The 20,232-nt window shown below is 34.7% G+C and overlaps 1 protein-coding gene across 1 annotated transcript; it reads right to left on the reverse strand.

Moving 5' to 3' along the window:
• Positions 1-2,115: 2,115 nt before the first annotated feature.
• LOC145032473 (P-loop containing nucleoside triphosphate hydrolases superfamily protein) lies at positions 2,116-4,877 on the reverse strand. Its single transcript, XM_078981292.1, has 2 exons — positions 4,532-4,877; positions 2,116-4,076 (listed from the first exon to the last, which is right to left on the reverse strand). The coding sequence occupies exons 1-2, from the start codon at positions 4,590-4,592 to the stop codon at positions 2,521-2,523; spliced, it is 1,617 nt and encodes a 538-aa protein (XP_078837418.1). The 5' UTR covers positions 4,593-4,877; the 3' UTR covers positions 2,116-2,520.
• Positions 4,878-20,232: the final 15,355 nt, after the last annotated feature.

The raw sequence follows: 20,232 nt of genomic DNA on the forward strand, positions 1-20,232 counted from the left end.
AATATACTTTCCTCAATTTTGTAATAATGAAAGACAAACTACAAAGAAGTAGTGGATATGGAACAAACTACAAAGACTCGAGATCCAAGAAGCAAGAATTTGTAATTGTGAAATAACCTTTAAATTGAGTTTAAAGTTTTCTTAGAAAACTATGAGTGATAATTTGGGTGGTTATGTGATATTTTATTTCAGGTAGTTTGAAATTTTGTAAGAAAACTAAGAGTTTTAATAAGTAGGAAATCAAGATGGTGATTGGTGATTGGTTGGATTAATGGAAGACGTAAATGGAAATAAGTCACAGTAGCAATTCTCTTCTTTTCAATCATGTTTAAAACAAATAAATTTTCTTATAAAATCTTAAAACAAAAATTAATTAAATATGAGTAAGTGTTCCAAATTATTATCCAAAAGATATATTCTGTTCAAAATATTAATAAAGAACAAAATTATTGATAATAATCAAATAAATTCTATCAAATAATTTATTGATGACATGGAACAAAATTTAAATGATTGTACAATACCAAAAACTAATATAGATACAATATACAAAGAAGGAACCTTTGATTACTTTTAAAGTTACTCTATCAAAATGACTGAACAAATTCTGTCTATCGTTTAAAATTAACAAAATTTAAATCATGAGTAAATTACAAGAATCGTCCATCGTGCAGGTGTCAAACTGTACATTTAGTTCATATTTTTCAAAAATTAACTCAAATCATCCCTTGTATCGTAAAAATATGCATGTTTACCAGACTTAAAATATCTATTTTACCCTTATCTATTTATTGTTGATTTATTTTGAATTGTTTATTTATTAATCATAATAAGTTATAACCCGTGTACTACATGAAACAACTTAAGATAGTATGAATAATAACATTATACTTTAAACGTACAATGATATAATGAGGAAACTTTTATCTTTCATTTACGCAAACTGCAAAGACCGAAACCGATGACGATTGTTTGGTTATTTTTCATACAAGCTAAGAAATTATTTTAGCATTTGATCATAGAAGCGCTACTTTTAATTTGGAAATTTAATAAAAAAAACGCTAGTGGTAAATCTTTGTTTTCAAAAGCAAAAAGATAACGGGATCTTAGCCATCAAAAAAAGGTAAATCTTGGAGTATCCATACAAAGAATAAAATACATAAAATTTTATTTTGATGAATACCTTTAATGTAAGATATTTTGTTTCAATGTTATTTAAGATTGCAAGATTCTCAAAATGGTGTGTAATCTAAACACTGTGTGAGTGTATACCGTGTGTGTAAATATGATTCTCAAAATACATCATCGAGAATTATTGCATGTATTTTTAAAGAAAATGATGATTGACAACCATTAAAAAAGATTATAATCATGATAAGAAAACAGAAGATTTTCAAAAGTAGAAAATTCTATCTTGGCCAATTATGCATATGTCACAATTTCAAGATTCAAATCATGACAAAAAGACAAAAAGATAGCCAAAAAAAGGAAATTTCTATGTCGGCCAATTATAACAAAAGAAAATTATTCAAGAAAAGATTGAAATTATTCAAGAATGAAGACCCGCTAAACATCTGATTATTAATATCAAGATTATAATCTTCTATAAATTGAGCTGAAGTTATAAACATTCGAAAAAAATTATATTTCTTTTGAATATATAGTTTATGTATAAGAAACCCTCTACAGATTTCTTTATCTACTTTGCGTTGCTCAAAATCTCTAGATTTTCAAATCATTATTTCTCCAAATGCTTAGGTTCTTTATCTACTTTGCGTTGTTCAAAATCTCTATATTTTCAAATCAGCACTTCTCCAAATACTTTTATTGTTCAAAATCTCAATATTTTCAAATCATCATTTCTCCAAATACTTTTATCGACTGTTCTTCAATTCAAGTTTAATAAAAAAAGATACTCTTTAAGTACTTTATTCAATTCGTTATGTTACTATTTTCTTGAATTTATTTCTCCTATAAATTTGTTTATAACCATGTTCCGCATTATGCACATAGCCTGGACAATAAAGTTATGCTATTGCATTTGTAGTTGTGTTTTGTTTGATTAATTGTATTTAGATAATATAAACATCGTATGGGATTTGAAAACAGAAGTACTTACAAGACAAAATGAATCAACTAATTTACAAGTTTAAAATTTAGTTGTAAATAGAACATTAAAATGGGATTTTCATCAAAAATTAACAAAGTAACAATCATCTTCAAATCGTATGTTCCATCCCATCTTTTTAAAATGCTTCTCAAACTCTCAATCATCCTTAGAGGGTCATGTCCTAGCTGTTGTGGAAATCGCTGTAGAAATATCAAAATCTTCAATGCACGACTCAGGCCAATAACCACGTTTGAAAATGCACGTCTTAATTCACAAAAATGGTCCATGTGGTCAATATCAAAATCTTCACTGCTCTTCAGATGTGTCAGCTTCTCATATGAACTCAGAAGCTATGTTGTTGATTTCAACAACTGATCTGAACAAAACAACAGAGACAAAAGTAAAACAGTTTACCAAACAGGCTTTCTTTTTCTATTGTCTCTGTTGTCTTTGGGGGCTGCCATTGCCAAGTATCTTGAATTGCTAATCTCCCAAGGTATCACAGCCCCAGAAGCTTTCAGGATTCCAATCAACTCGGGAAACAGCTTCTTATTCTCCTCATTAACAAACACAATCGAATTACCTTCCACTCCCATTCTTGATGCCCTACCAATCTGATGAACATACTCCTTAATGGAATTCGGCATATCAAACACAATCACCTGTCTCACATGCAAAAGATCAATCCCTCTCCCCAATATTCCAGTTGCCACAATAACCTCAACCTCCCCTAATAAAAAAGAATTCAAAATTTCTCTCCTTTCTTTCATGCTCTTCTCTCCATGAATAGCCAAAGCTTTTAACCCTGTGGCGACACTTATACCCTCAGAAAGAAGATCCGCACCAAGCCTTGAACCCACAAACACTATCACAGGTGGCTTAAAATGCTGTGAGCTGGAAAATATATCAAAAAGCTTTTGCTTCTTTCTTTTCGACTCAACCCATATAGCCACCTGTTTCACAGCTTGATTTGGTTTGTTTAGCTTTCCAACAGTGATCACATTCATCTCTTTTGCTAATGATCTTCCCATCTTCTCCACTTCAACTGGAACAGTTGCAGAGTATAGTAACACTTGAGGTTGAGATAGAGCCCTGTAAATCTGCATCACCTGTTCACGGAAACCTCTTTGGAGCATGCAGTCAACTTCATCTATAACTAAAATTGATACAGTGTCGAGTTCAATGTCATATTTGGTTAAAAGATCAATAAGCCTGCCAGGTGTCCCAACAATCATTTCTACTCCACCCTGTATACGATGGATCTGTTTAGGCATTGCATCACCACCTACCACTAATGCTGTTTTAAAAGGCAAACCTTTTCCGAGTATCTTAGCTTGTTCTTCAACCTGTATGGAAAGCTCCCTAGTTGGTGTCAACACCATCACTAATGGTTTTTTCTCTTCTTTTCTGAAATTTGCACAGAAAGAGATTGTGGGAATCAAATAAGATGCGGTTTTTCCTGAACCAGTCTCGGCTGACACAAGCAGGCTTTGACCCTTTAAGGCAGCAGGAATTGCTTGCATTTGAACAGGTGTTGGGATTTCATACCCTGCAGATTCGATGTTTTGCAGGAGCTTCTGAGGAAGGTTACAGTGAGAAAAAGACAACACTGGAGGTGGAACACATGTACCCTTTACAATAATCTCAAATTTGAGTCTAATCGATTCCATTTGGTTGGGGGTTAATGAGTGGGAATCTGGTTTACCTTTTTCATTACCATCTCTAACATAAAAGCATTCATCGCTAATGGGTAATCTTATGGGAGGAAGCTTGAGACTAGTAGGCAACTTGGGTTCTTTGATTTTAAGCAAGAGCTTCTGCTTACATTCAAGGCTGCAGATATCATCATCAGTTTCATCACATATGTATTCCCCATATCGTCCGCATTCTATGCATTGAGGTTCTCCTGGTAAAGCTTCTCTTTGTTGAGCACTATATTTCTTCACATCATCAGCTGCAGGAGACACTAAGAAAGAAACCAGAATAAACGAGTTTGCCAGAAAATGTTGGAGAACAAAGAATAAGGTATACAGTGGTTAACAACTTTGAAATTTGATATGCAATTTTAGGTATAATTGAGGTGATGAATGCATTGAAACTTCGATAAGCTTCACCAATCAGAGAATGTTGGTCCATGTTTTGATAAAATCAAAATCAACTGTGAATTTGGAACTTGGGAGTTGGGAGTTAAGGATTTACATGAAAAATCGAAGTTCAACATAATTATTAATTTATTAGACATTAGGAAATATTGCTTGGACATCTAGTTGTCTGGATTTGGGGACTCAATAGTAGATTCTGTAGACTTCGCGAGTTATAATATGATGTTAATACTTTGATCAACGAACAACATGCAATCTGAAGACGATGAACAATACTGAAAAAACAGCGAGTTCAATGAGAATGGGTAAAAGCCCATACCTGAAGTTTCTACAGAATCTTGTACTGTTAGCATTCTTTGATCATCGTTTCCGCTCTTCATGACAATAATTCCGAAGCAATTAAGAGCCAACTACTAGGAATATCCGTAATTAAAAGGGGCAATTAGGTCATAACTGTCGTAAGCAAATTCAGCAACCAATGATTGAGATCCTCTAGCAAACGGGGATAGAGAACACCGGATATTTCCAAAGTATTGAAATGAGATCGAAATCCAGGAAGAACAACGCTGGCAATAGAACAAATTTAAGATGTTTATGAACCCTAAAAAATTGAACTTGCAAATCATGATTTTGGGGAGGAAACCTATGGACAATTTACTACTCTTTACACCAATTAACATTGATGCTCCCTCATCTTTTAGAAGTTGTTATATATAGCCTCTCAACTGTACTTCTCTTCAAATAAGTCCAATCTTTGGTTCTAAAAAATTCACCATGACATATGATCTTGGAATGTAATTTAGAGATCTCTCACTAGGGATGTTATTCGGGTCGGAACCGAACCGAACCGACCCGAATCCGAATAAACCGAAAACCGAAAACCGATTAAAGGTAATTATATGAATCGAAAACCGAACCAAATAAGCAATACGGGTTCGGTTTTGATATTATTCGGTTCGGTTCGATTCGGTTCGGTTCCGGTCCGAATAACCCAAATAACATGTACAAAATGATTAAAGGAGCCGAATAACCCAAATAACATTTACAAATAACATAATAATGTGATTATAAATATTGTATTTTATATGACTTTTGTAGTTTATGATAAACACGAATAATACGGATTAACTATTCTTGATATATAAAATGTAAAATCCAACCACCACAATCTTAAGATATAGTTATAAGCAACATATTAAACACTAAACACTAGACATCCAAAACACCCAAAAATCTATCTGTAAGTATATAAGTTAAACATTAAACATTATGTGGGTATTTTGGGTAACGATTGATAAAACACAAGACCGAATAAGCAATCGTGCAAGGGGAAAAAATGTGATTTTTCATATTCGGTTCGGTCCTTTTGGACCGAATAAGCCCTTATTTGGGTAACCTGGACCGAATAACCCGAAAACCGAATAAGCCTTATATAGATACCAAAAAATCGAATCGAATTGCTTATTCGGGTCTAATTCGATTCGGTTCGGTTTTCGATTCGGTTCAAGTTTTCGGGCCAAATTCTCATCCATATCTCCCAGTGTTGGAACTCATTCACACATGGTTCTGAGTTAGAAAAGAATACAATAAATAACAAATCTTTTTTAGGCCTATTTTCCTGCAAATCCTTATTAGGAGAAAATATCATTATTTCACTTTTTTTTTCTTTTCTTTTAAATTCCTTCCAAAAAATTATTTTTGAAACAATATAAGTCTATACGGAATGTCTTCACATCCATACACGTATGGTGACATGGCTTGAAAAGTCATGGTGACTTTTTGTCAACCACAACCCCTTAGACTAAGAGGAGTAGGGGTCGTCATCATACTCACTAACCTCGCTAGCAATGTTAAACACGAATCCTAAAAGCTTGTTAGATGACTCGTTATTTTCAATTCGTTAACCCATTTGCGAGTGGAGAGAGAAAGAAAAGTCTCCATCCCATTGGTTCTCAATTTTCATGCTCATGTGTATGACAACAAGCCATTTCCTATTCTAAAACTTCATTTCCAAATAAATGATTCCTACCCTCACTACAAATTTGTTTACAAATATAGTCTCAACTCAAAACTTTGATTTCAATAAAATTGTTTTAACCCTCATTTGATAATTCCCTACAAATTTGGTCCCAAGCATCAAACATTGATTTAAAAGAACTAAAAGGACCAACACTTAAATATTATATTTATTTTCATGTAATTTATTTATATTATATTAAAGTAAATTTTGATTAATATTTATGCATAAAATATGTTTGTGTAGTAAAATAAAATAATTTAATTAAATTAGAAAAAAAGAAAATAAAAAAAGTAGAGTGTTAGGAGTGTTATCACTCCTTAACAAATGATAAGATTAAGTGTTAAATGAAGAAAAATGAGATGACATTCAAAAATCTGATGTAACAAGGTGCTAGGAGTGTTACCACTCCCTTTAACCGTATGTGTGTAATGGTGATGTCTCATGAAGGAGGTGTGCCTACACTCAAAAAATCCACATCTTCATCTACACACCTTCGCCATCACAACTCAACGTTTAAAATCGAATGAGAAGAAGAGAATCCTTGAGAGTTGTGATCGAAAACACACAAACACACACACACATTCACCTATAAATCGACCCATCTATAGATCTTTAACTTGTTTACATAAATTGATTAATTGAGCCATCTGATATTCAATCGGAAATATGGAAAAATCTTCCGATTTAAAACCCTCGTCCCAGGTGGGGTTTGGTGATTTCTAGGTGGAGATGAAAGTGGTTACAAGTGGTGGTGACGGACAATGGTGGCAGTCGGAAAAGTCTTAGAGCAGATCTAGAAAACCATGATGTGTGTTTTTCCTGAGTATCTATGTTCATAAATATATGTGTGTTTTGAAGAAGATTTTTCCAAAATAAATCCATAAAATTTGATGTGTATGTATGTTCTTGACTGTGTATTTGTGTTCAACTGTTCATGAGATTTTCTTGAGTTCTTGAAAGACAAACCCAAATGATATATATATATATATATATATATATATATATATATATATATATATATATAGAGAGAGAGAGAGAGAGAGAGAGAGAGAGAGAAAGAAAGAAAGACAAACCCAGAAGATACGTTTGATCAACTTCTTTTGCTGCAGAAGGTTATAAAAGTGGTTCGCAGACTTCATAAAATTTTACTTCGAAAAACAAACAACACTTAATGAAGCTCTTAATGAAGCTGAGGTGGCGCTCAAATGACACACTTTTTGAATAAATACATTATAGACCACTCCTTGTAGCCTAACCTTTCTTTTCTTTATTTTTCCTTTGATTCATTAACATTGTTACCTCTATATCACTAACATATAAACCTTTATAAATCATAAATCTCTTTCATCATTCATAAACTTTTTATAGATTTATAAAGTGACTACATATATTTATCACATACTTAACATAAATTTTTATATAAAACATAATGCAAAATCAAAACACCTGTATAACATTTATCTTCAAAAAATATTTAACATCGGTTTTATTTTGAACGTATCAATTAATTCTATTGTATGGTATAGTTTATTAAAAATAATATGCACTTTTTATTATCTATTTGTTAAAAAAATACCAAAACTATGATGAAATCTTGACAAATTTAAAATGAAATACAAAACGAAAAATTTAGATTGGTACTTTCTTTATGTTCGGTAATCCATTGTTGGTAATTCTAGAGTTCTTGCTACATTTTACATTACAAAAGTTGTTTCTTCTTAATCACCGATTAACACTCACCCTTTAAATCGTAAGACATGTTTGGTAATGGAATCCGACGAACAACTAAGAGGGTGTTTGAGAGGTTTATTTAAAATAATAAGAACTTTTTAACTTATAGTGGCACCAAATTGGAGTTTTAAAAAGAGTGTTTAGGAGCTTTTGATAAGTTAGTAAGGAATAACTTATTAAAAAATGACTTATCTAGGGTGTGCAACCACTATAAGTTATTTTTGAAAAAGTCCTTATTCATTGGGCCATTTTGATTTAATATAAAATGCTTTAATTTGTTTATTTTTTATAACTGATAACTCAAGAGCTTGCCATACTTTGATAGAATGTTTAACAAATATGTAGGCAATCAAAGTTGAAGGAATTAAAACGAGCAAAAATAGGCTAACAAGCATAAGGGATGAATTACGCAGAGTTAAGAAGAAAAATATTGTTGGGAAATTTGACTACTATTCAATGTTTTGATCATATCTCAAGCCATGTTTATCCTATTGATTTGAATCAATATGTTTTGGAAACTAGACAAATTTACTTACGAATTTTGTGGTTTGTATTTCAGCTAGTTGTGCGGCTTCCATAACCAAGATTGGCTTGGAAGACTAATCAACATCTAAGACGCCTTCTAGGATGCCCCAACGTCCCATACACTCTAAAAATGTTAGAATAGCTTGTATGACGCCCCAACGTCTTAGTTTGGCATTTACGACGTCAACAAGGAAAAAAAGCTCCAAAGGGTAACAGAGGCCCCATATGTCATGGTGGATGATGTCTCGAGCCTATTAAGATTAAACAGTGAAGACTAGACTACTAGGGGATGTATTTAGGAGAACAACAATAGCAAAATTTTGATAACAACACCCACTTTGATGAAGCTTCCCCTTGTCTTTTATTCTTGAGGTTTGTTCTTGGATTTTGTAGAAATACCAATATACTTATGTTGTTATCACTACTAGAAAAATAACCTTTGACGACGCTCATTGCGCGTCGTAAAACGCTCAGACGACGCACAAATGTGCGTCAAGAAAGACCTTGTCATAACGAGAGATGACGCGCATTTACGACGTGCATTTATGACACGCAATGCGTATCATTAAAGCCGCTATCAAGAAAGGCCATGTCATAAATGAATATGACACACATTTTTGCGTATCGTAATTTTAATTTTTTTTAAAATAAATGATTTATAGATTTACTAATTTTCAAATTAAATTTACATTTCATGTCTTATAATAGAAAATAAAATATCATATACAAAAAGTACAATCCATTGCACAAAAGTTAATGTCATACAAATAATCATTCCAATAGTAGACAAATGTAATACATCAAATGTGAAAGAGATGAAAGTCATCAACAAATAATAGTTGAACTAGTTCATTATTGGCCATATAGGTTAACTGCAATCTCCAATCCTTCTAGCAGACCCTAGAGATCATTATTGGTCATGTCGTAGGATCAACCTGCCAAAATAATACACCAAATTAATCAGAAGCTGAGATGCTACCTACAGGACAGTCGAAAAACACATTATAAGCATAACAATCAGTCCATGGACTTACTGTGGATCAATAATTGCTTCAATTTGCATATGTTAAGAAGACACAACTAAAGGTAGAATAATAATAAAAATAATATCTTACTCATTAAAATAACACACAAACATTTATCTGTATATTTCTCTTTTCCTCATTTAGATTCTGAAAACTGTAGGGACTGTCTATAATCACTTGTTGCTATTATAGTTCATAGAACACGGTAATATATGAGAAAGTACATTTTAAATATCATAACCACTGGAAAAATAAAAACAACTACCTCACCTGTCACAAAAATAACCAAAAGAACAACAAAGGTGATGCTTCCTCCATCATACCATCCTTCTTCAATACCCTACACACGGAAACCTCAATCCTTTTAAGAAAACTGGAACAAATAGGAGTCATAATATGCTCACAAACTCCTGAACGACTAAATATATGAGAAAGTATGATTTAAAACTTGCCTCGGTCTTTATTCCTAGCACCAGTGATGTTGCAACAGCTACGATCAATATAATAAGTGTCAAATCTTACCAAGCTTCCCAAAGGAACATCTATGGTCAACATAATTAAAATACCCATAGTCAGCTGCAGTTGTAAATAAAAGCGAAGAAGAAATAGTCGTTGTAGAGAAATAACATACAAAGAAGCTTCTTCCTTTTTTTCACAGGATAAGTGTTAGATCCAAAGGCATTTCTCCTGTTTCTTAATTCATCTTCATGTCTTTGTACTCCTTTGTCCAGATTGGTTTTTAACATCTCAGATAACCCTTGCACCTGAAAATATATATAGGAAAAATATGTTTGATAAGCTAAGTAACTTGCCCCTCCATATTGATGAAGAGAAGTTAGATTATGGTCCCTGGTCATGGAAACAAGTTGCTCGAGTGAAATACCATAACCACAACTTGGAGATGCAGGAATCGCAGTGGGCCCAAGCACTATATATATGAAGGGGAAATAGAAGGAAATTAATTATATGTAAAATGTAGCTAGCTCAACATAAGAAAAGATTATATTTATATCATAAGGAAACTTGGGGGACTAAATACCAACTACATGTTCTCCCACCAATTTGAATAGCAATGCATGCCAACAAAAGGTGATCAGATGTTAGCTAATATATAACCAAACTTGGGATTGGGAAGCTATATATACAAATTTATGGACAAAATTACCCTTATGAGTTGAGCATGTGACCTGATCATCCTTCTCCTTTTTTCTTGCTCTTCATTCTTTCTCAAGTCCAATGTGTATCGGAAGCGACATGAAGCATTAAGCACAAGGGCAGCTTGATGTATATATAGGACAATAAATTACAATGAGTTCAATTACTAAAGCTACATCCAGTAGTAGTAATCTCAGTATTTCAGCATATCGCTTTCAGATCCAAAAAGGATTAACGATAACTAGATTAGATGTGTTATTCATTTACTATGAGTGATAATTTTTTTTGACCTTTCAAGATGTAAATAAACTCAAATCGCAACACAGTAGTAGGAGTGATTAAGATATGTATATGTTAGGTAAACATTTTGTCAGTTTGTCCAAATCCCATAGGATTCGGAGTATCTACTACTTTCCAGAAAATTATCTTATCTGGCATGACAAATTTACAATCAGCTATCTCATCATGTTTAGAAACTAGTTTTACTCATGTATTAGGTAGGTAGGTATCTATCATCTAAGAGCCAGCCAAACTCTTAATATATTTAACCAAACCTTTTGTAGTTACGTGTATTTAATGATTTAATACTTTGAGATATGGAAAACTGAAATGCTGAAAGATGCTTACATTTTTCAAGAACTGACAACACCAAATGTTGGCATCATTGCAGTCAGTCCCTATAAGATTGTTTAGTGTATATGTTATTATTTATAAAACCAAGGGCCAAAAAGGAAAAGAGTATAATCTTTTTACCTTCATCTCCTCTGTTTATGAATAACAAGAGATCATCAACACACACACACACACACACTCATGATCCTCTTCAACTTCAACATTTTCAAGCATACCTTAAATGCAGGAACCAAATAACTGATTACATCAAATGTCTCAGATTATAAAATATATATAAAAAAATGGAAAATTTTACCAGTCATCTAATATTTCTGTAATAGTCTCCTCATAAGTTGAATGCTAATAAAGGTGAAACGAAAAGAAATATATAAATATATAATGTTAGTTTTATAGAAAAGGATTAAAAAGTTATAAGTGGTTTAATAATTCAACATGTTGGTTATCTATCAACTGTGTGTGCATAAACAGGGGTAAAAAGGTCATTTAATCATGAAAATAGAATGGGAATGACTTACATCTTTAGGTCTTGATTTTCTTGAAGGTGGGATGTGAGTGTGAGGAGCACGTGACACCCTACCATTGCATTCCTCCTGTCAAAATGATCAAACTCATGTCTTGCAGCATCTAAAGACTTTAACAGCCTCAGGCAACGATGTTTTTATCAACCTCAAATTTTCATCAGCCTGGAATGGAATAAATTGATATTGGAAGTTAGAAGGAAAGAAAGAAATGTAAAGTCTAATTCAAAGATCAAAGTGACACCCTACCTTTGTATTCCTCCTGTCAAAATGATCCAAAGCATCATACAATAAAGCTTTTGATTCTGTGCTCCCAATCTTGAAGATAGATTCAGTAGAAGCTGGGATCCATTGAAGAAACTCCATGTTTAAGTTAGACAATATCCTAGCTCCATCACACTCTGGGATAAGGATAATGGGTTCATCATAAAGATAGCGAACTAGATCTCCATAAGGGCCCACCATCATAAGCATATCATCCCAATACATTAATACACTATCCATTCCACACCAAACAAGTTGCTCTAGAGCTAGGGTAGAATGTAGAACAAATAAAAACAAGAAATTGTTATATAAGGAGTAGATAATGAAACCTGATTGAAGCTTTGAAGTTGCAGGGATGTCAAACTGAAGACAGAAAGAAGAAACAATTTTTTGAGAGAGAAGACACATGAAGAATGTACCTTTTGGGAGTGAACCAAGAAGGAGTGGGATCAAATGGGGTCTCCTTGATGGGCGGCGAGTAGGTCAGCGACGGTGGCGGAGAGGAGAGATGGATTGGAGGAGAAGGAGGAAGTGCGTGCTTAGGTTGATGGCGAGCTTCGGCTTTGATTTCGTTCTAGACCCAATCGCATTCGTTTTCTCAGCCATTGATGGCGGTTTGTGGAGACGATGATGGAATCGTGGACTACGACATGGCGTTCTGATCTTGAACCGGTATCTTAAGATGGTGGAAGTGTGTGCTTAGGTTTCTAGATGCACTCCATGTTAGATTAATGTCTAAGTCCATAACTATAATTGGTAAGACTTGACCCGACCCGGCATGGTCCATTTGGGTTGCAAACCTTCATGCACTTGGATAGACTATAATGAGAGAAATAAGACACTTATGGTTATTAATATATTATAAGTTCTAGTATATTAATAATAAGAATAATAAGATTATTTAATTAGTATTGATCAAGAATTAATCTAGGATTAATTAAGTGATCAAAAGAAGACTAATTAAATATATGGGTTGATTGTGTAAATCATCCATACTTATATAGTGGGCTAATGCTCCATGGATAATCAAGTTGGGCTAAAACCCATAGGATGGTCCATGGATGCTCCATGGTGTATTTGAACCCATGGATCCAAGGAAATGGTAAGCCATGACAATTAAGGATTTACCCTAATTGTAACACTATATAAAGATCTTATTCTTGACAAAAATCGGCCACTAGAATCACACTAGAAAGTGAAGAAAAGGGCTAGCCGATTTCATGAAGTGTAGAACTCTCTCAAATTATTCTAAGTGTTTTGATAACTGTGATTCCATTTGAGGCTTCCACACTATTGGGGCTAGGCACTCAAGCTTCATGAAGACTTTCTACATCAAAGAGGTATGTATTCTATCTTGTTACACTCATTGTTTTGTATGCTAGATTAGGATAATACCTTGGATATTCTTATTTGCATGTATAATAGAGAAAACATAGATCCAAGGTATTTAGGATTGCATGTACACTTAAGAGTGTTAGAATGCTCAAAACCCAACACTCCAAACTCTTAAAGCTTATCGGGTTCGATATTGGTGGTGGCAACTTAGGGCTTGCAGAGAGAGAGAGAGAGAGAGAGAGAGAGAGAGAGAGAGAGAGAAAGAGAGTGTGTGTGTGTGTGTAGAAGTAAAGGAAGAAAAGCCGATTCAAAAGGATGTGTTGATTCAAAAGGATTATTAGGGTTCTATTGTAGGATTCTAGTGTGTATTGAGCTTTTAAGGTTCAATGACAGTGGCAGTGGCGATGGCTTAGGGTTTACAGAGAGAAGCAAGGAGTAAATGAAAAGGGAGATACTGAGGAAAGAGGGTAAAAAAAATACGCGCTCTTAGGCAAAAAAAAAAAAAATAAAGCGACACATTTAGAGGACGCACATTTTATGAAAGGGGCCCTCCGCATTTCTTTTTTTTTTTTTCGTTTCTGACACTAATTTTAGGGCATGCACAAATGCGTGTCCACTATCCTTCAAATTTTGCAAAATTGACATTATTTTTTAGGGCACACACCAATGCGCGTCCTCTATCAACGAATGTCATTGTTTGCGCGTCATTAAATGGCTGTTTTCTAGTAGTGTATTCCAAAAATAGCATTGAACTAATGATGTATCCTCGAAAATTAAATAAACTAACTGTAACACTATAATGTCCCAAAAATACCGAGTAAACAAATTTCGGTTTAAATAAGTTAAATTCATTCATTCATTGTTCCAAAAGACGATCAGATTCAAAGTATTCTCAAAATGTCAGATTAATTTGTAAACATTCAGTGTTGAATAAAACTCCATGGGCCCTTTCTTTTGAAAACGGAAGTACCTGAAACCATAAACATAACTATAAGCACAAAGTTTAGTGAGTTTCCTAAAGTACCACATATATATCACATATATAAATATAACACAACGTAATTATGTCTGGTCCGTATCAACCCTGAGTCCATAATGACTCCATGTAACAGCATGTAGTTGTGTTGGGTCCGTATCAACCCCGAGTCCATAATGACGTCGAACCCAGATTGGTTCTATGTATATAACATACAATCATATTAGTAATAGTCACAAAGACATAAAGCACATACAAGCATATCAGTAAGTGTCACAAATATCACTACTATCCTACAACATAATCCAATGGGCCAACATTGGTGCCTTCGACCCATAAGTACAGTGAGGAGACTGACTTTACACTTTGAAAGAATAGTTGCACCGATCACTACTCCAAAAGTTATCTCTATCGGTCACCTATATAATTAACAGGACCCAAATCTCAAACTATTATTCAAATTACCTAAAATGCCCTTAGGTCAAACTTGGTTAAAGTAAAAAATTCAAAGGAGGTCAACACATACTGAGTACGCCCAATGTACTCAGTCACTACGCTCAGTGTAGTAGATCCCTGATTATGGGGATCCATCCTGGTACGCTCAACGTACTACCAGGTACACCCAATGTACTTGACCAGTCTCATTTACCTTCATTAAGTGCTTATTTTATTAATTTCTCACGTCCAAAGCTCAAATCTAGTACCAAATAACATTCTAAGTCATAAAGTTTCCAACTTTATGACTTTCCATGGCTAGAAGGAGACCATACACCAAAAGCCTAACTTAATACACAAACCAAAGCATCACAACTCTTGCATGGAGGGAAGAAATGGATCAAGATCATATTTTTATGACTCCTAATAGCTCTATAATGTATGAAGTTTCCAACTATATCCATTAGGATGGTCCAAACAACCAAGATCTAGTCTTTAAGTCTCAAAGGGACCAAAAATGCATCTTTTTTCAACTTAATCCATTAAGTCTAAGTCTCCAACCTTCAGATTTGAATAAAAATGATGTTTAGATGGATAAAGTTTCCAACTTTATCTATAACAAGGTCACAAACCTTTAAGATCTAAAATTTATGCACTAAAGTGACCAAAGATCTCATAAAACCCAAACCTAACTAGATCTAACAAATGCATCATCAAGATTCAATCCTTATACCTCCTGGAGTTGAGAAAAGCAATGTAGGCTTTGGATCCACAAGCTTGAGCTTCAACAATCAAAAAGCTTGAACTTCTCTTTCATCCAAAATGAACTCAAAACACGTTGAAAGGCACAATATTTGATCTAGGGGCTAGGGTTTCAAGTTGGAGGCTCAAGAGGGTGGAGGCTGATGTTAGGAAGGAGCCCAAGGGGTTAGAGACCTTAAATAAGGCTCAAAACCATGAAAATAAGGTTTTTGGACCACGACGGTACGCCTAACGTACCTAAAGTTATGCTCAATGTAACACCCTAAAAACATGATTTCCTTCAGCCTAGTACGCCCAATGTACTAGTTGGTGTACGCCCATCGTACTGCCAGACTCCTTTTTTCCAATTTAACTTCAAACAACTATAACTTCTTCGCTTCAACTCTGTTTTCGATGATCTTTATATCCACGGAAAGGTATCAACGAACTCTACAATTTTATCTTAATACTTATGACTAAAAACATATCGAACTAAAATCATTAATTTATGCAAGAATCCTTAAACATAACCTTTCCTATTTTACCCCTCAGCTTCCATCGAACAATCCAAGGTTTAAATCATTTGTCTAACATGATACACCTCCAATAGAGTTTAGACTTCATTCCATTGAAGCCCAAGGCCTTCATTTGATCCATTTATTGTCCACAATCCTGAAATAAGAACTTATCAAAACAGGATGTTACAACTCTCCCCCACTTAAACTAGATTTCGTCCTAGAAATCATTCCTTACTACTTCTACTGTCATAATAGCCAAATGTCTTCAATGCCGTTATCAGAGCCTATTCATAGCATAAATCACACATCTTGGCAAAGAAATGAACCTTATCACTATGTCTTCAGCAATCGAAAGAAAGCCCAACTGCTCTCCCCGAAAACTCGGAACCTAAACAATGTTTGTCTTCTCAACAAACAAAATTATCACATCCTATATCCATAAAAACTCCAATTAACAATCTGAAACAAATAAAACTCTTCCGACCCTGAATTATTTTGTTGGCCACTTGAAAGACAGAATCCCCATCTTTTCATTGCGGTTGAAACATTTCATTTAGGGATGAGCAATTTATCCCAAAATCCCGATCCCGTACCGGAACCAGTACCAAACCGTACTGAATTTAAAACTATGGGACGACACTTGGTACTCTAAATACATGAAATTTGGGAATCGGTACAGCCGGTACCGGTACTAGTACCGAAAACTGGTACCATTCCCGGTACCGGTACCGGTACCCATGATGTTAATTCGGTTCGGTATTCGGGATTGACTTTCAATCAAATTCGGTATTTGGGAAATCGAGAACGGGATGGGTCGGTACCGCTTCCGTCCCACGCTCATCCCTAATTTCATTTGAAAACAAGGAGACTCGCAACGCAAGTTTCACCCCTAGGTGCCAGACCAATTCATAACACACATTATGATAACTATGGATTTGCATATTTATTCTAACCGAGATCTATTGATTCCATGTTAACCTTATACTAAACTAGGATGTAGAATCCCTAACCTTTCGTTGAGACTGACAACCTCATACATGGTCGTGCATCGAGACTCTACCCGAAAGTATAACTGATAAAAGTTACCTTAGCATGTTCGTCAACATGGCTCCAAAAGTCCTCAAGGGGTAACGTAACCGACCTACATACGAACAAAATCTAGTCCACTACATTCTAGGTGAATGCAACCAACCCGGCCGTAGTCTTACATCACACCCGGCCCCAAATCGGCCTACAACCTTACTCAGCCCTGTCACACCCCCGACCGCCAACGGAAACGCCGAGATGCACGACGTAAATCAGTGATCACATTTATTAAACATCGTGCACGGCCCCAAATCGGCCTACAACCTTCTTTAACCCTATTACACCCCCGTCCGCCAGCGGAAACGCCGAGATGCACAATGTAAATAAAATCTTCTTTTATTACCGAAATAGAATTTACATTGACAATAGTTATTGCTAAATCACAATGCACGCCTAACAATCCAACATTTACAAATGTATGATAAAAATAACAGAGGTTGTTCTGTACAAACACTTCCGACCCTCTAAATAACCTTAAAATACATGCATTAAGATACGTCAACAATATTGTTAGTGAATTCTGCAAGTTTTGACACAAAGTATTTTTATACTCATAAGTGTTTTATAAAATTTATCTGGTTGACAATCTTTTATAAATACGTGCATTCTATCAAAAGTATAAAATAAATGAGTTATAAAAGTGTATTTAGACTCATTTAGAAATATCGTTTGCTCAAATCCAAAAATACACTATTTGATAAATATATAAGTAAATCAAATTTTACAGTTCCCATGACCAAAATGTTTTTATATAAGGATTTTGAATACCAGTTTATATAAAATAAAGTCATATAAGACTTTATGAAAGCATGAAATAGTCAAATTTACTCTTGAAACCTTGTATAGTTTATATGTAAAATTCATAAGTTTCAAATTTATAAACTTTGTAAATTCGTGTCGTGGTGTTAATTAAGTGTTATCTGACTTCATTTGGAAATCGACACTTAACCAGTGGGGCAACTCCTCCCACATAAATAATGTGTTTCCGTATAAAAACAAAGGGTTTATATAAATAACTTATTTGTAACACCCGTTCCAGGAATTGCTTAATGGATGCAAGTTTTTAGGTTTTTAGTGTCGGGAACTCGACGAGTAGAGTCATTTAAAGGACCGCGGTATTTCGACCCTACTCGATGAGTCGGATGGCCCCGACTTGGCGAGTAGGCGTTGTAGAGGAAACCCTAAATCTTAGGGTTTGGTACCCTATTTAAAGGACTTATGTCTCATTTGCAGCCTCCCTTATTTCCCCCTTTGTCCGGAGAAACCCTAGTTCGTTCCATCCCTCTCTTTAAGTGTGCGTGTGTGTGTGTGAGCTTGGAGAGTGATTCTTGGTGCTCTTTTGGAAGGAACTTGAAGCTTGAAGAGGTTATATTGAATGAAAGGCAGTATATCCGGGATTTACTCCAGTGTTGCAGCTACTTTGTGGTATAAAGTCGAAATCTTGGCTTTTCATTGCATAGATTTTCTTCTATGGAAGTTCATGGCCATTGTTAGCATGGCTTGGGATCATTCTTGGATTTGAGCTTGTTATGAGTGTATGGCTTTAGATTCGGATATCTTTGGGCCTTTGGGAACTTAAAGTTGCCAACTTTATCAAGTCTTGGCCCCCTTTATGCTCTAAGTCCCTTGTCAAGCTTTTATTAAGTGTTTCTAGCCTTGGATGCTTTGCATAACACGTCAAATTTGCAACTTTACGTGGTATCTACACCATAAGTGGCTAGATATGTGATTTGGAGCTTTGGTTTCCACTGTAAAGGATCGGAAACAATGACTAAAGGGACTCGTCGAGTCCTTTAATCTACTCGATGATTCGGCCAAGGGTTTTACAGCCAAAGGGTTCTCGGTTAGGAGTTTGCAGTAGAGGGTTTACGGCCGCAAACATTATGGAACTCGACGAGTCATTCAAGTGACTCGGAGAGTTGACGAGATTAAGCAAGGAACTCGACGAGTGTTTGGTTGTATTCGACGAGTTGAGGTCAACATGGACTGTTGACCTTGACGGTGGATCTTGACTTTGTCCAGGGTTGACCTAAGGGTACTTATGGGATTGTGTCAAGTTAATCACCTGATAATTATGGGCAGTTGAGAAGGAGAAATGTGTGGGACATATCTGAATTCAACTTATCAGTTCAACATGCGAGAGGTGAGGCTTCTCACCATACCAATAGGTCTAAGACACCAAGGTCGGCCCATTTTATGATAGTTGGTATACTTGATGTGTTGAGGTGTGTGATATATTTAATTGTAGCGATATGCAGTAGAGATATCCTTCGTGGCTAATGGTAGAGATAGCCTTTATGGCTGATGGTAGAGATAACCTTTATGGCTGATGGTAGAGATAGCCTTTATGGCTGATGGTAGAGATAACCTTTATGGCTGATGGTAGAGATAACTATTATGGCTAATGGTAGAGATAGCTTTCTAGCTGATTGATATGTGATATGTGGTAGAGGTAACTTTTATAGCTAGTTGATATGTATTATGTGGTATATGTAGCTTTTATAGCTAATTGATTTGTATTATGTAGTAGAGGTAGCTTTTATAGCTAATTGTTATGTATTATGTGGTAGAGATAGCTGTTATAGCTAATTGATATGTGATATGTGGTAGAGATAGCTTGCATAGCTAATATGAGATGAGATATGTGTTACGTGGATTGTGTGTGGGGTATGCTTTGGGGGACTCGCTAAGCTTTGTGCTTACGGTTTACAGTTTTGGTTTCATGTATCATCGGTTTGGAAAAGAAGAGCTCAGATTGATCACAGTGCACACACCTATGATTTCCGCAATGAATGATTTTAGGATAAACTCTGATAAATGATTTACTTGACCATGATTTGACATGTTTCAATTAAATGGTATGAATGTTTTAGTTATATTAAAAATGAAATTTTTACCCTTGATTTTTGGGTCGTTATATTATTAAATGTAAGTTAATAAACCTTAATCAATTGTGTCATGTTGTTAATTAAGTGTTATATGACTTAATTTATGGTATTGATATTTACCGTTTTGAGTCACAAACTATCATACTAAATACAATCTCTCCAACTAGTAT

This window comes from Lactuca saligna, chromosome 2 (genome assembly GCF_052625555.1).
Source record: "Lactuca saligna cultivar CGN05327 chromosome 2, ASM5262555v1, whole genome shotgun sequence".
Classification (NCBI taxonomy): Eukaryota; Viridiplantae; Streptophyta; class Magnoliopsida; order Asterales; family Asteraceae; genus Lactuca; species Lactuca saligna.

Bases quoted from the DNA above. Each gene is read 5' to 3' on its own strand.
- LOC145032473 (XM_078981292.1), bottom strand. From the start codon at position 4,592: ATGAAGAGCGGAAACGATGATCAAAGAATGCTAACAGTACAAGATTCT. The intron at 4,077-4,531 runs GTATGGGCTTTT...TTTCTTTCTTAG, and splicing joins AGATTCTGTAGAAACTTCAG to TGTCTCCTGCAGCTGATGAT.